Source organism: Zingiber officinale, chromosome 9A (assembly GCF_018446385.1).
Source record: "Zingiber officinale cultivar Zhangliang chromosome 9A, Zo_v1.1, whole genome shotgun sequence".
Classification (NCBI taxonomy): domain Eukaryota; kingdom Viridiplantae; phylum Streptophyta; class Magnoliopsida; order Zingiberales; family Zingiberaceae; genus Zingiber; species Zingiber officinale.
In genome coordinates this window covers 34,102,246-34,119,215 of record NC_056002.1, presented here as the reverse complement: position 1 = coordinate 34,119,215, position 16,970 = coordinate 34,102,246, and the positions used below count along the sequence as shown (strand labels likewise).

The following is a 16,970-nucleotide window of genomic DNA, read 5'->3' as shown; positions in this document are numbered from 1 at the left end:
TTAACATGAAACTTCATGATTCCATATTTTTTAAACCTCCAAACCATATATATTTCTTTCCTAATTAAAAAAACATCTCTAATATTATATTTAAATTTAAAAAACTTATTTTAATTAAAAAAAATAAAAAAAAAAACGATGAAGGAATAACTCCATCTGTATGAAGCCGCTCCTTGTCAAATGGGAAAAAAGCTCCCTCCCACTATGGGAGAGAGCTTCTTCCGTACTACCACATCCGCAGTGAGAGCTCCTTCGGAGCTCTCACTGTAGATGCTCTTAGTTAGACAAAGAATTAATTACCGTTATTATTGAATTTCCACAACTCAATCCCTGACCATTACGTCAAATTATGTCAGAGATGTCATGGACATGTGCTACTCCCTGAGCCAACATTATTTTCAAGACATCAAACATGAAGGCCAAAATCAATTGCTTCCAAATTGCATTAACCAAAATATGACAAGAACTAGAGCCTAATTAGCCAGCCAATCATTCTTTAATGCAAGTTGAGTTTGAAAGTCTTGATGAATGTACCATAGCACATTTCATAGTTAACAGTATCAAGTCCACAATTTTATTCTATTTCACGTAATACCGTTCCGCGAATCTTTTCCGTTGCGAGACTTACAGCGAGGATAATGGTTTAGCTAATGGATTTCTATTCTGGTAGTTGTAGACACCAATCCCTCTCTTTCTCCCTAGTCGACCAGCATCAACATACTGAACAAGAAGTGGGCAGGGGATGTATTTGCTGTCTCCGAGCCCTTCGTGAAGCACTTTAAGAATGGAAAGACATATATCCAAACCGATAAAGTCTGCAAGCTGTAATGGACCCAATGGATGGTTTGTGCCCAGTTTCATTCCACTATCGATGTCTTCTTTTGTGGCCACACCAGTGTAGAGAGCAAAAAAGGCCTCATTGATCATCGGCATCAAGATCCTGTTCACAATAAAGCCTGGGAAATCTTGAGAGCATATTACAGTCTTCCCGAACCTGTCAAATGATAGAATGAAACATGCTTATGACTAAAACAATAAAACTATATTTAAATCAAGACAATTGAGCGATTCATGTATCATCCAACCTTTCTGCCAAGTTTTTTATTGTTATGAAGACCTCATCTGAAGTGTCAGCTCCCCTCACAATCTCGATCAGTTTCATAACCGGAGGGGGATTCATGAAGTGCATGCCTATCACCTGCGATCAGAGTGGCATAAAGCTTGGTCATCATGTCTCTTGTTGATATGATGGATTAGATGGCAAGAATCAGGAAAATTCGCAGGTGAGGATAAACATATGGAATACACACTATGGCCTAAGTATTTTCTGTGATTTTTCTCTAGAAAACTTCACATTTATTTCTATGACCTTGTCTCTTTTTATATACAAATTTCATACTCCTATTTAAGAAATTTAAATCACATAATATCTTCTAATTAATTACAACTACTATCAAATCAAATCTTCTTAATTATACAATATCAAATCAAGTTTGTAGTAAATCTGTGCAATAAATCTGTAACAAATCTACAACACACTCCTCAATCTAGGCGGTAGATGCATTCCAACCCGAGGATGGTCTCATCTCACTTAGAGTAGGTCTGAATAATGTCTTCGTAAGGATGATGCTTTCAGAGAATGTAGTTGAGGGTGATTGATTTATCTTCAATTTTCTCGCTGATGAAATGTCGATCAATCTCCCCATGTTTGGTACGATCATAGTGGTTAAGATTCTTGGCAATTGTGATGGCTCACTAGTTGTCGCATAAGATTTGAATAGGGCATGTTGTCTCAACTTTGAAATCATTTAGCAACATCTTTAGCCATATCCCCTCGGAAATATCTTAGGTTAGTGCTCTAAACTTAGCTTCTGAACTACTTCTAGCAACCACAATTTGCTTCTTGCTTCGCTATGTTACTATGTTTTCCAGATGAAAGAACAATATCCTGATGTAGACGTTCTATCATTTGGAGACCATGCCTGATCATCATCAATATATACTTCTAAAGATTTGCTACCTAATTTCCTTTCCATAAGACCTTTCCTGAATCTTTCTTCAGGTATCTTAATATACGATTCACTTCATCCATGTGATCCATAGATGGATTACTTAGAAACTGACACTGAAAAACTTATGTACAGACATGTATAAGTTAAGTAGATCAACTTATCCACTAGCCATTGGTGTTATCCTTTGTCAATCACTAATTCATCAGTTCTAGGCATAAGCCTAGTATTGGGATCCATGTGAGTTTCAGTCGGCTTGCAATCACTCATTCCAGTTTCACACAATAGATCAAGTACATATTTACATTGGGAAACAGATATGCCTTTGTTGTTTCGTGTCACTTTCATTTCCAAGAAATACTTTAAGTGCCCCAAGTCTTTTTGATCTCGAATGCTTTAAACATGAGACTTCAGTTTTCTAATTTCATCACCATGATTTCCTTAAAGGACAATGTCATTAACATACACAATCAAAACTATGATTTCCCATCTGAGAAGTACTTAGTGAACAAACTGTGATCAGTTTGTGACTGAGAGTATCCATCATTCTTTAAGACTTCTGTGAATTTATCAAATCATGCTCGGTGATTGTTCTCAGCCCATACAATGCCTTCCGAATTTGCATACTTTTCCTTTTGTATTACTTGGACTATATACTTCTTCAATCAATTCTCTATTAAGGAAAACATTTTTAACATTAAGCTGATACGGTGACCAAATTGGCAACAATGGGCACTAGAACACGAACTGGCGCAAAAGTCTCTTAATAATTAATTCCATATGATTGAGTATATCCTTTCGCCACTAGGCGTGCTTTGTATCAGTCTATGCTCTCATCTGCATTTTGTTTAACTAAGAACAACCACCTACATGCCACAGTTTTCTTTCCTGATAGTAGCTTTGTTATCACCCACGTGCCATTCTTTTCTAGTGCATTACATTCCTCAATAGTCGCCTTCTTCCATTCATGATATAGGAATATTGATTCGGTCTAAAGAGGTCACAAATGCATGAAATGATGGAGATAGCATCACATAGGAAATGCAACTGTGAAGAGTGTGTTACCTGTCCTGTGTGCAACTGGTAGATTTTATGTAAAATCCAGCTGTGGACTAGAATTTGTTGTCTCCCGTTGCGATTCAGATTTAACTTAGCTTGGGGAATTCTCTTGGCAATATTGAGATAGTATTGGCACTCAATGTTTCTATCTTTTATACACCTGTAGAATATGAGAATAAGGAGGGTGACTATCAAGATTTGGAAAGGGTGGATCACCAGATTTTGGGAAAGGTTGAACGGAAGACTCAGACCATGATGAAGACTCAAACGATGATGGCCCAAGAAGGGATGCCTACTCCCAATACTGCAATTCATTGGTAATGTTCTCCCCCAGACGTGTAGTATTATAGTAAGGGAAAGTTTCAAAGAATAGCATCCATAGTGTTGAAGAACTTTTTGGTGACTAGTGAATAACATTTGTATCATTTTTTATTAGAGGATTAATCAAGAAAGAGACATTTATGAACCCGAGCATCAAACTTGCCTCGGTATTAAGAGTGAATATGCACAAAAGTGAAACCGCTGAAGAGTTTAAGGAAGGTCAGAGATACGGCGAGACTAGGGAAATAATTTTGCATGTAACAATGAGAATTGCTTCTCCACAAAATGTAGTTGGGGCATTAGCTTGAAATAGTAGAGATCAAGTTACCTAAGATTGTGGCAATTTTTCCGTTTATCCACACTATTTTGTTGCAGTGTGTCAACACATGAGATTTGTTGGATAATTCCATTAGATTTGATATATGAGCCAAGATCAGAATTAATAAAATCTTTAGCATTGTTGGTCTTGAGTATTTGAATATCACTTTTGAATTGATTTTTGACCATAATATGGAAGTTTTGGAAGATTTGCTTAGCTTTTGATTTGTCTTTCATTAGGAATGTCTAACATAATCTACTGTGATCATCAACCAATAATAGAAACCACCTTGAGCCCATGAGACTAGAGCCGTCAATTTGGGTTGGGTCCGTCAGGTTGGCTCACCCCACCAAACAATTTAAGCGGGTTGGGTTGGAATTTTATCCACCCAAGCCCGCTGCGGGCCGACCGGCCTAGGCCCGCGACCCGCACGGGTCGACCCGCGACGGGCTTGGGTTGGCCCGCGAGTCGAGAAATATATGTAAACTAAATTTTATGTCAATTTATTATCTTTCTTTATTATAATTTTAAAATAAAAATAATAATTTTCATCCAACATAAATACTCGTTTGTGTCCATTTATATTTAAAATACATATTTATGAATACATTTGATTAATGAAACATTTCCGAAATAAAACGTTGAAAATATAAAATATTTTTTTAATTTTTTTTTAAAAAAATTGATGGGTCTACGGGTTGGCCTGCCAAACCTGCAACCTGTCTTGTATTGAGTTCGGTTGGAAATTTCCCAACCCGCCAAGTTAACGGGTCGGCCAACCCCGTCCCGCCAAATGGTTGGCCCGCTACGGGCTGACCCGCCCCTCCACGGGTTGGCCTGTCCGACAGCTCTACATGAGACTCGGTACAAAATGGTCCTAGATGTCATCATGGATGAGAGAAAAAGGATACGTAGGCTTATATTGTCCGGGAAAGTAAGTGTTTCGAGTATATTTTGCAATTTGACAAACTTCACATTGAAACAAACTCGGATTTTTATTAATAGAGTGAGGGAAGCAAATACCTTAAATATGAAAAATTGGGTTGACTAAGTCAAAAGTGTTACACCATAATATCACTTTCTTTATTACACTGACTACTATCACCGAGACTCAATTGACATTTGTGACTAACCAAATGGCTCGAAGATAGGTATTAAGTAAAGGCCTTCACGAAACTCAACACTACCAATCGTCTTCTTGGCGCTCAAATCCTGCAACACACGAGTTAGAAAAGAATTTAGTCTCACAGTTGATATCTTTATTTAATCTACTAACAGACACAAGATTACAATCAAGGTTAGACACAAATAGCACAGAATGTAGAGTTAGCGTGTAACGACCCGACCCATTTGGCGACCCTCGGGTCGTCGACCGTCGGCCATGCTGTTACTCACTAGGACTTTCCACCCCTGGCCAGTCGATTTTTGCCTCCCTCAGGATTCGAACTCTAGACCTCCAGGCTTAAGTACTAGAGTTTATGAATCCTGGTAGCCAAGTGAGTGTCATATGGGTGATAGTTGATCGACTATCACGAAGTTGATCGACTCACGAAGTCAGCACATTTTCTACCAGTAAAAACCACCTTCTCCATGACTCAGTACGCAGAGTTGTACGTTCGAGAGATTATCAGATTGCATGGGATTCCCGTTTCTATAGTATCGGATAGAGATCCGAGGTTCACCTCGGCTTTCTGGAAAAGTTTGCATTCGGCCATGGGGACTAAACTATTGTTTAGTACAACATTTCATCCCCAAACAGATGGTCAATCGGAGAGGGTGATACAGATTTTAGAAGACTTGCTGCAAGCATGTGTGATCGATTTTCAGGGGGGTTGGGAATCAAAGCTATCGTTTGTGGAGTTCACTTATAACAATAGTTATCAGTCATCTATAGGCATGACTCCTTATGAGGCACTTTATGGAAGGAGGTGCAGATCCCCCATCCATTGGGATGAAGTGGGAGAGAGGGCAAAGGTGGGACCAGAAATCGTGAGGCATACAGCAGACCTAGTAGCCAGGATTAGAGAGAGAATGAAGACCGCCCAAAGTCGGCAAAAGAGCTATGCTAATAAGAGGAGAAGGGACCTGGAATTTGCCGTGGGTGATCACGTTTTTATGAAAATAGCACCGATGAAAGTTGTTATGAGATTTGGTAAGAGAGGTAAGCTTAGCCCGAGGTTCATTGGGCCCTTCGAGATCTTAGATAGGGTGGGAACATTGGCATATCGGGTGGCCTTGCCACCTAATCTTGCAGGAGTGCATAATGTGTTCCATGTCTCAATGCTGTGCAAGTACATGTCGAATCCCTCCCACGTGTTGAATTTTGAACCACTGCAGCTTACCCCGGATCTGTCCTATGAGGAGAGACCTATACAAATACTGGACCGGCAAGAGAGGAAGCTACAGAATCGGATGGTCAGGATGGTCAAGGTCAAATGGTGGAACCACGCTGACGAGGAGGTCACTTGGGAGACAGAAGTTGACATGAGGGTCTGCTACCCGGAGTTAATTGGTAAGTTTAAAATTTCGAGGACGAAATTCAATTAAAGGGGAGAGGGTTTGTAAAGTCCAATGTTTTTTTTTCCCTTTCTTTAAAAAAAAAAAGAAATCCAAGGGGGAACATAGAAATAAACTCTTTGTTTTACTTAAGGGGGAATGGACACTTGGGCTTAGCCCAATTGATAAAGAATGGGCCAAACCTGAAGGATTTGGTTCTTATAAGGGGTGGGTAGTGAAGAGAAAAAAAAAAAGAAGGGTTTCGGCGGAAGAAAAGGAAGAGGGGGGAGGTCTCGACAGGAGGAAAGGAAAGGGGGCGCCTCACCATTGTTCGCCGTCGCCACCTGCGCCAACACCGGGTCTCCGAAAACAAGGCACCTCTAGAACCCTTTCTCTTCCCTTCAATTAAGTCTGTTTTCCTTTTTGTTATCCCGGTATTTGCAGTAGCTTATTTTTCCAGCACCTCTTTCGGCTCCTTGAATCCATATACGCAGCAAGTTTTGAGGGAACTCTAGGCTTTTTACAGCAGGTATGAGTGAGGGTTTTATTCGGTTGGCTAGCAGGGTTTCTGATGGTTGTGTTTGTGATATAAGCAAGGGTTTGATTGATTGTAGCCTGCTTTGAGTTTGAGCGTTGGAGTTGATCTTTGGTGTTTGTATTGCTTCTTTGCAATAAATCTGTTTCGACAAAGGGGATTTCAGCAGCAGGTCAACTGAATCGTTTTTCTTGCTTTGCTCTTCAAGTGGATTTTTTTTTATTGATCGGCTTGGAAGTGTGAGGTTCAGTTTATGGGGTTCTGGGTTTCCTCAAGCTAGTTGTGATGTGGTGGACAAATTCTAGGTACAGTGTTTTGGACTAGGTTGGATGATATTGTGTTGAGGTGATTTCTGTTTACGGTGGCAGAGTTGGCTGGTGGGCATCAGTGTTGTGTTCTAGAAGGGTAGTGGATTCGACTATTGGTTAGAATGGGTGGAGAGTAGTGGATTTGGGTTGATCTCTGGCAAAGCTTTTGTTTCCTCGAGCAGTGTGGAGGAAAAAGGGAGTTGATGTTGTGTTAAGTGATTAATTTTTCCTTTTGTTCTCTTCTAGAATTTTTGCATGACCATGGCATAAATTAATCCTTATTCTGCTCTTTACTAAAATTTCATGTCCATGGTATTAAGTGAACTTTGCTTGTTTTCTTCCATATTCATAAAACTGTTAAGTGATCCTAGCTTCTTAATATAGACATGGTATTAATACTGCATGACCGTGTTATTATTTAAGTTGCATGAATTCCTTAAGTTGCATGAACTACATACCTTAGATCCAAATAAGATATCGGTAGTGGTGCAGGTTGCTTCACCCAATAGATTCAACCATGGAAATTGATAAGAGTGTAGGGAATTTGGTATTGAAGGAGAGGGTGGGACTGCAATTCAGTTTTTTTGTTGACTTTTAGAACAGAATAATTGCTATACCTCGGATCAGATTTTTGTTAGTGTTTGTTACTCCTTTCTGTCTCATAATGTCCAAGTTGTTCATGAAATGTTTGGAGTTTAAGTAGCCCTTCTTATGGGAATAGGCTTAACTGCTATGGATGTAAATTGTGAAGTCTGGTATTGATAAGCTATGACCACACGTAGTTACTGGTATGATTTCTTAAATAGTTTAATATAGAAAATGATAATTTCTGTTTATTTAATGATGGAAAAAAAAAGACTATAATTAATGGGAATTCCGGAAGGGTCAAGGCCCCAGAGGGACCCCGTTTACGGGACAAGGCCCTAGAGGACCCCAATATCGGATTTCCATATTTGGCCACGGCCCAGTGACGAGAGTTGCTGACGCCCCGCCACCTGGTACCATGGTTAAACAGATTGATTAATCGAACAAAGGATAAAGGATGACTAATGCGCCTCTATCTAAGAATGATATATGATGAATGCTAAAGGAAAAATGTCTATAATGTAACACACAATGGATACTCAAAGTAATGTTGATGATACTCATAGTATAATGTTTTTGTTAAAAAAAAACTTATATGCCTGTTTGCTTGTATGTTAGACAACAAATCCAAATAAAGATAGATTTGTTGATGCATGCGACTAGATAAGAAGATTTTACTACACTGGTTTGGAGGTGCTGAGTTAAACTCACCGGGTTTTGGGTTTGTGTGGCAGGTGAAGAAACGGACGACGTTTGAGGCTTGGACCCTTGACCAGACTGGGTTGGACAGTACACTCCCGAGGACTCACTGATTCCGCATAAAGAATAAATAAATAACATTTATAATTTAGAGAGAATAAATTTGCTTTCAATTTAAATTCTTAGGATGTATGACAGGTTTATCAATAACAAACAATTTCCTTATTTGTTGGAATGTTATATGATGAAAAAAAAAAAAAAAAAAAACTTAGGGTGTTTCATAGCGTGCTTAAGAGATGAATGGTTCGTCCCAACTACTTTAGCACATCCCCTTTGCTTTATGCACGATTGGGGTTTATCATAGTGAAAAAGTGGAGAAAAGTGATCTATCACCTGTCATGTGCTCTAAAGAGCCATAATCCACAATCCAAGAAAAGTGGGCAGATGTGTGCATTGCTGATGGAGGCGATCTGTTTGCCTTCTAGAGAATATCAAGTTGTTCCTTAGAAAAAGGAACCAAGTTGTCACACTATGTCATGGGTGTGACTAGGGGTGTAAACGAATCGAATCGAGCCGAATATAAAAAATCTAAGGCTCGAATTAGTTATATTCGAGTTCAAGCTCGATTCGAAGGTCGAAAAGTTTAAAAATTTTGGCTTAGATTCGGCTTGAATCAAAGCTCAGGTTCAAGTTCGGCTCGAAAGATTCGAACATGTTTGTAAGCTATTCGAACTATTGCTTAAAACTAAGTACTCAAGAGGCTCGAAATTTATTTATTAAATATATAATTATATTATATTAATAAAATATTAAGGTTCGCTAGCGGCTCGGGAACTATCAAACTAAATAATTTGAGCTCGAGTTCAGCTTAAAAAAAAGTTCGAACATGTTCGAATCAGACTCAAATTCGATAAGTTTGAATACGAATCAAATATTTATCAAGCCAGCTCGAAAAGCTCGCGAATCGGCTCGATTCGTTTACACCCCTAGGTGTGACTACAACATTTCCCTTTGCTTCGCAATACCGGGAGGGCTTCCAATCCATCGGTTTCCCATGAAGCTTACAACACGTCTTCGGTGTGTCCTTGCTTTTGATAGTAGTCAAACCATGGGTGCCCCTTCTTCGGCCAATTGCCATTCGTGTTGTGAGCAAGATTCCGGACTGCTAGAGCACTTGCTTTAGTTGGCTTAAGAGGCTCAATTTCGACGTTTAGCTGTCCCAACATTTCCCGCATGCGACTTTCTTCCCTTCGAACTTCTGAAAATGCCTCCTGAAGACTTGGCAGTGATTTTGTGTTAAGGATTCTGCTGTATTTCAGAGACTAATCAAGTCCCATTAGAAACTTAGACACTCCCTTGGTCTACACAAATCTCTTGAAATACGTTTGGTCTTTAGAAGTAATGGGTTTCAAAGAGATCCACCTGTTGCTAATAGTGATTGAAGTTGTGAAATAGGTAGTTATTGAATGATTACCTTGCTTAATGTCTTAGAGAGTGTTTCACATGAAATAATTTAGCAACATTGTCTTGGCTAAAGAAAGTATCACAAATTGCCTCCCATATATCTTGGACCGTCATGAACAATAAAAAACTTTCACTGTTTTTTGCATTCATAAAGATGATTAGCCATGACATAATAAGGTTGTTTTCGACCCTCCAAACTTGATACTTCGGAGTCTTCGGACTGCCTATTTCTAGGGAATGCCCATGAGATAATCATCTTTTCCTCATCTACTGATGAACATCATTACAGATTGTGACCACCAAAGATAATTGTGGTCACTCAGTTTGTGAATGGTAATTGAGCCAGAGATAGTTTCGGATTGAATTCGAAAGTGTCGCATCATGAGATAATTTGGAGCAGAGTTGACTATGGAAGAGTTTGCCGGAATCATGGTGTGATTTGGAGCAAAGTTAACTGAGGAAGAGTTTGTCGACATCTGCTCGAAGTCCGACCTGATTGGTTGCAGTCTCAATTAGTAGACAGAGGTAGAAGAGACATTATGGCCGAAAGTTGTCGTCGTCAAAAATCTTATGAAGACCGAAACTCTAGAGGCGGCTGAGCAACAGAAGGAAACTTCACTCTAATACCATATAGTTTTTCTCCATAAAACTTTACATTTATTTAAATGAACTTGCCTCCTTTTATATACAAATTACATACTCCTATTTAAGGAATTGAAATCACATAATATCTCCTAATTAATTAGGGTTATTATCAAATCAAATCTTCCTAATTATACAATATCAAATCAAATCTGTAATAATCAAATTTGTGCAATAAATCTGCAAAAAATCTACAATAATCTGCCTAGATTGGTTCTCCACATTTTGAAAGAAAGAGCATGGCATGGTTGGATCATCTGAAGTTCGAAGGAAGTTTACCTAAGTCTAGCACAAACTATAGAGGATAAACATTAAACCATTCAATTTGCCTATCGATCCACTAATATTTTATCACTTCACCGGCTACTAAGCTTCAACAGCCAATTGAGCCATGCTGGAAGCAAGTATAACCATTGGGCTCAAGAAGCACAATTTGGGGTAAAATTGAGTACTAGTCATTTATACCTCTTCTTTCCCAACATTCGCAACTCTTCCAAAATCATCAGACAAGTATGAATTTAGTTATGAAGTCCATAAAGGCGATTCTATGGGAACTAATGTATATCTCTGTTCACTCATCTGCTCTGTGGGAACAACATAGAAATCTTCTGTTCCCAAAGAACTATCTTGCTACTTTGGCCAAATAAATCTAGGCAGTGTTATAGTGTAAAAGATTTTAAGAGGCTTATCTACTATAAAAGAGTTGCATGAACCTAAAACACTTTAGCATGAAAACCCGCTTATCTTATGATGAACGATATTCATTTTGGTTGTCTCCTGCTGTGTTTATTAGTAGAAATACCTACAAAGAAAAAAAATGATATGCACTTAAATATATTGACAAATTTTCATTCAATTTTGATCTAAACTAAGCTTATAGTTAATGGATCCATGGGGTACAGAACAAAACAAGCTAATATTGATTCAAGTGATCACATTGACTTGGTAAATGCAAAACCATGTGGTTATCAGTTAAAGTCAACAAGAGACAATTGTGGCTGGATTGACGAGCAAATCATATAATCTAGATTCAGAGCATTGAGAACTACCTCAATCCCATGGAAGATAATATTAATAGTCACCAGAACAGTAGCAATGCATGTTGATGAGGAAGTTCTTTGATATATTAGCAAATTGCCACTATCAATGTAGAAGACTGACTGTTTTGGTACGAATTCTTGTTATACTTCTCAGAAAGCATTATGATATATGATATATGATTCAGCTAAAATGGTTCAGAAAAATTGTGATTAGAATAAAACTATGCAAATGTTTTGATGTTTACTGCGATACAAATACTTCTAAAAGGATCACAAAATTAGAAGGCAAAAAATATTTAAAGCATTTCCTGAATAAATCAAGAGTCAAGTATCAGCCTATTTGTCACTGAAGAAGGAAAATGATAGCTAGAACCTGTGCTGGTCGGCTAGTTGAAGAAGCAAGGCGAGTAATGGATATGGAACTAGTATTAGATGCCAAAATTGCAGAAACTTTTGCAATCCTGTCAAGTTCTGAAAATAACTTCTTCTTTATGACTTCAGATTCCACAATGGCTTCAATTATGACATCTGCACTTTTAAGATCTTCTAAACTTGATGTGTATCTCAAGTGGTTCAATAAGTTAGTACCTGCAAGCTGTGAAGCGATAACATAATAATTGTATAAACGGGGAGAAAACATAGAAAAAGAAGAGTAATGAAACAATTTTTTTCCACATTTTGCCAGTTAATTCAAAAGTGAAATTTGAAGTTTGAACTTATCAATCATGTTCTTCCATTTGAATGAAAAAAAATCAGAAACTTAAATAATCCTTTCACTCTTCTTGTTTATCGTGTCTACTTGACATATAAAAATTGATCGCAAATAGAAAAGGTATTTCCCATTATCTCAATACAGCCAAGTTAGGATCCCTCCATGGTGGCACTAAACGCTCAATGTATTCAAATGCAAATTATATATACAAGGATTAAGCACACAAGTTAAATAATAATTCAGTAAAGGGACTATTCTTTTTTCATGAACCCACCATCTTTCGTTAAGGAAACACACACACAAAGAAAATCAAAGCATAAAAGATAAATAAAATTATAAAGATGAACAATGAATGCACCTGGGAAAAGGCTTTCCTAGACATTGTTGACTGGGGTTTCCTTAGGTAAAAGAAGCTGGCTGGAAAGAAAGTGCTAGGGGTAGCAGAACTGATAGTAGGATGGCCAGACAATGATAAGGTCCATTCCTTTTGATAGCATGATCTCATAAGATTGATTTTGGAGAGCAGCAGTCCATTGGAAGTTTCAAACACTTCCAGAGCCAATGAACTCCATAATGTTGTGCCTCACAGTTTGGCTTGGGAGGGCCTAGTTGCACCAAGCTGCCTTATCAACCTGATCTTGTCTTGATAAGGATTTTTTTCTATATTCACACCAACATATTTTAGTTACAAATCCAAACAACATAAAATAATCTATTCTTCTTAAAAAAAATCCTAAAAAATATTTTCTACAAACAAGTTTTTTTATTATGCAAGCAAACAGACCCTAAATGGCTCCAGATGTGGGACCCCGCTCATCCATGCCTTCCAACCAAATTTGAAGCGTAATTTGTTGCTTGCCACTTCACCATTTCATGCAATTTAGGCATTTGATGATGGATAGACAAGAGGTTGCATGCCTAAGGATGACTATCATGTTGTTACCTCTTCGTGATTTGAGTGGCTTACGAGTATAGTGATAGAGCCTTGCACTCAAAAAGGGGGACCGAATTCATGCTTGGCTTACGAGTATAGTGATAGAGCCTTGCACTCGAAGAGGGGGACCGAATTCATGCTTCGATGAGGTTCCTAGGTTAGCGTCCTTTAAACTCCACCCGCAGAGAAGAAAATAAAAACTTGGAGGATAAAAATCATCTTGTGTTTTCAATCATAGTTGGATGACCAGATTTTATACGTTGTTTTTGCACTTGTACCCAAACATCATGCAAATTACTAAGTTTAACTATGCATGCCAGTACCACCAACACAATCACTGAGCCGATAAGATAGCCACAAAGCGAAACCATTTAATCAATAAGAAAACAGTTAAACTATTCATTACTTCCACTAATTTGCTAAGTCAAGGCTAATCTAAAACCCTCTACTTTGCTTGGTTAAAGTTTATCTAAAACTAAATACTGATGGTTATCCCTTCACAATTTTGGTCGATGCACACACCCCTCTAGTGGTTTTGGTGCTATCTTTTTTTCGACACCACTTGCCATGTGTACCCCTTCTGTAAATTTTAAATGCCACATCAACTGAGAGTGCCATTTTAGCTGCTGCTACTGTCGTATAATCTTCTGGTAAAAATCCTTGGAGGTTTTTACATAAGAGAGAATATTCAATGAGATCATTCTCTTTCAATCTATTTTGACTAGTTTACAAGTTTATAGAACTATGTAAAACTTTCTAAATTCCTCTCACATTCCTCATTGGCCCGTTGATTTCTTATTTTTCACCTACATTTTGATGCTGTTATAGTTTTGTTGCTTCATATATTTGTTGAGATTCCATGTTTGTTTCATCTCCACATGAATATGACAAAATTTTCCCATTTCTATCCCTCGTAAAATTTGAGAGAAGCTCAATTCTCACTCCAAATTCTGGTAAAAAAGATTCTTTTATTTAAAAAAAAAAGGAAAAAGGGGAATTAGGTAAGGAGATCACCTGGGAGAGCTGACCCTTGGAGACGAGGTGCTGGACGGAGGCGGCGATGGCTTTCTCCGCCCGCTGGAGGGCGACGGGGTCGGAGTCGAGGAGCCAGACGTCGAAGCCCGCGACAGCGGCCACCTGCGCTATCCCCGACCCCATCTGACCGCTTCCCACCACGCCGATCACCTTCACCGCCGCGGTCGCCATGCCCGGCTTCTCTGTCTTCTCACCGCTTCTCGTTTCGATCAATTAGGGCAGCAGAGGGCTGTGAGCCCAGCTGATTATTATTATAATAAGAAGAAGATAAACGAGCTCTATGCTCATAAGACTCTTAATGAGTGTATTTATGAGTCTCTAAATAAATATGTTTGTATGTTTATAAATTAAATATTATTAAACTCGAGCTCTATTTAATAATATTTTTAAAATCAAAATAAAATTCAAGCTCGGTTTATTAATTTAATCGAATAATTTTTTTTAATCAAAATTCGAATAATTTACGAATAATTTGTTTGTAAGCCTATAAATTAAATATTATTAAACTCAGCTCTATTTAATAATATTTTTAAAATCGAAATAAAATTTGAGCTCGGCTTATTAATTTAATCGAATAATTTTTTTTAATCAAAATCCGAATAATTCACGAGTTTGACTCATTTACACTGAATAAATCTCATCTGTTGGATTTATAAATTTTTATATAAATTCTAAATCCTAAATATTAAATTTTAAATCCTAAATCCATAGACGTTAAAAAAAAATCCGAAACTGTGCGCAGCCAAGTCCATTGCCATATTTAATATATTTTTAATATTTTTATTTTTTTAATTTTTATTTATTTATTTATATTTTTACTAGACATTTATTTATTTGTATGTAATTATTATTTTTACATAAATAAATATTTTTATATAAAATTTAGGATACTAATATAATTATAAGTATTAAATTTAAATATTAATTAATATTATATATAATAAATAAAATTAAGTAAAAAATATATAATAAAATAAGTAAATTAATAGTGGGAATAAAAAAATTATTAGAAAGGTGATGATAGTGGCGTAATGTTTTTAAAATGAGTGAAATTTGTAATTTTTTTAATGAGATTTACAGAAAACACTCTTGATTTTAAATATTTTCATATCTGTGTGGCCGACCGGTCCTAAAACCAAAGAAGCCAATTTTATAGAGCAATTAACAATTGAAAAACGGCATGCTAAATATACCAATAATAATTCAAAATTAAAAATCACCCCTTATTTCCTATATATATATATATATATTTATTTTAAAAATATTTTTCCAATATTATTATATTTCTATTCAACTATTATACCATAAAATTTTGATAAAATTATTTTAATCCAAACTGTTTAAAATTGCTTCAGAACTAATTAAATTTAATTAACATTAGTTAAATTTACTTAATTTGATAAAAAAAAATTATTTTAATTCGATTACAATTTATTTAATATTTTTTTATTAATTTTGATCAAAATTATTAGATAATTTTAAATTAATATAAATTATTTTAGTTTAAAAATTTTGTAGTTGTTAAGATTTCTTCACTTTATAATAGTTTTAGCTAGAAATATTTTACATATTAAAATTATTTTATATTTTAATAATTTAGCTGAAATCATTTTATATTATAGTAATTTTATTAAAATTATAACGATGAAAAATAAAATAGGATATAACTTTGACACTTTGATAATGAAATAGGGTAAAAATAATAATACCCCTAATAATAAAAAAACGTATTTAAAAAAATAATAAAAAAGGTGTCCAATCTTATTTTCATTAGGGGGTGACAATTTTTGACCCGACACGAAAACACGACCCGAACTGAAAACAAAAAAATCAAGTTAGGGTTGGGTAGTTTCGGGTTCGGGTCGAAATCGGGTCGACCCAATTGACCCAATTAATAAACAGGTCGGGTTCGAGTCAACCTAAAATGATCCAATTATAACCCGTGAACCCGTTTATAATTATAAATTTAAACTAAAATTACAAATTTAAAAAAGTTAAAAATCCTAAACAGATGTGCTATTGATAGCAATGTTTTTATGATTTATCATTTATGATATGGATTTTCAATTTACGTAGATAAATGTTATTTTTAATTTTTAATTTAATATACAAAATTTCTTTATTTAATTCAGGTCATGTTCGGATCAAACGAGTCAAACGGGTCAACGGGTTAAACGGGTCAAATGGGTTAAACGGGTCAACGGGTCGGGTTCGGGTCAAGTGAAAATAAACAGATCAGGTTCAGGTTGAATAGTTTAACCCGAATTCATAATCAGGTCGGGTTCAGGTTGTCATTTTCCAACCCGCCAACCTACCAATCCAAACCCATCAATCCGAACCCGAACCGAATTGTCACCCTTAATTTTCATCAACTATCTTACTATTTAAGAACTTAGACTATTTAATAATTTATTTTAGAGAAGCTTAAAATTAAATTAAGTTAATATCATTTTTTTCGTTTTTTATATTAGAAATAATTTTTAATTTTATCAGTAATTTTCTATGATTATTGTTTTTTTATAAAATATATATGATTATATTTAGTCTTATATGATTGGATTAGTAATTTTTGGATCTTTTAATCAAGATGAAATGTAATATCTATTTTTACCATATAATGATGCAATATATAAAAACTATATAATTTAAATTATAAAAAATGTATATATAGAGAGTATTTTTATATTAGAATTTAAAATTAATTTGATCAAACTTAATTAACTTGTTTAAGCTCATTTTAACATAATCAATCAAATCTATTATAAAAAATATTAAAATACTTTTTTATATTAAATATTAACATGATAAAAAT

The 16,970-nt window shown here is 35.9% G+C and overlaps 1 protein-coding gene across 1 annotated transcript; it reads right to left on the bottom strand.

Moving 5' to 3' along the window:
- Nucleotides 1-467: 467 nt before the first annotated feature.
- On the bottom strand, nt 468-14,410 carry LOC122021771 (3-hydroxybutyryl-CoA dehydrogenase-like). Its single transcript, XM_042579928.1, has 4 exons — nt 14,138-14,410; nt 11,851-12,072; nt 1,086-1,198; nt 468-994 (listed from the first exon to the last, which is right to left on the bottom strand). Exons 1-4 carry the CDS (start codon nt 14,327-14,329, stop codon nt 625-627), a joined length of 897 nt encoding a protein of 298 aa, XP_042435862.1. The 5' UTR covers nt 14,330-14,410; the 3' UTR covers nt 468-624.
- Nucleotides 14,411-16,970: the final 2,560 nt, after the last annotated feature.

Excerpts from the sequence above, each read along its gene's own strand:
- LOC122021771 (XM_042579928.1), bottom strand. The coding sequence starts at position 14,329 with ATGGCGACCGCGGCGGTGAAGGTGATCGGCGTGGTGGGAAGCGGTCAG. Across the intron at positions 12,073-14,137 it reads CCAAGGGTCAGCTCTCCCAG|CTTGCAGGTACTAACTTATT; the intron begins GTGATCTCCTTA and ends ATCGCTTCACAG. Across the intron at positions 1,199-11,850 it reads CAACTAGCCGACCAGCACAG|GTGATAGGCATGCACTTCAT; the intron begins GTTCTAGCTATC and ends CTCTGATCGCAG.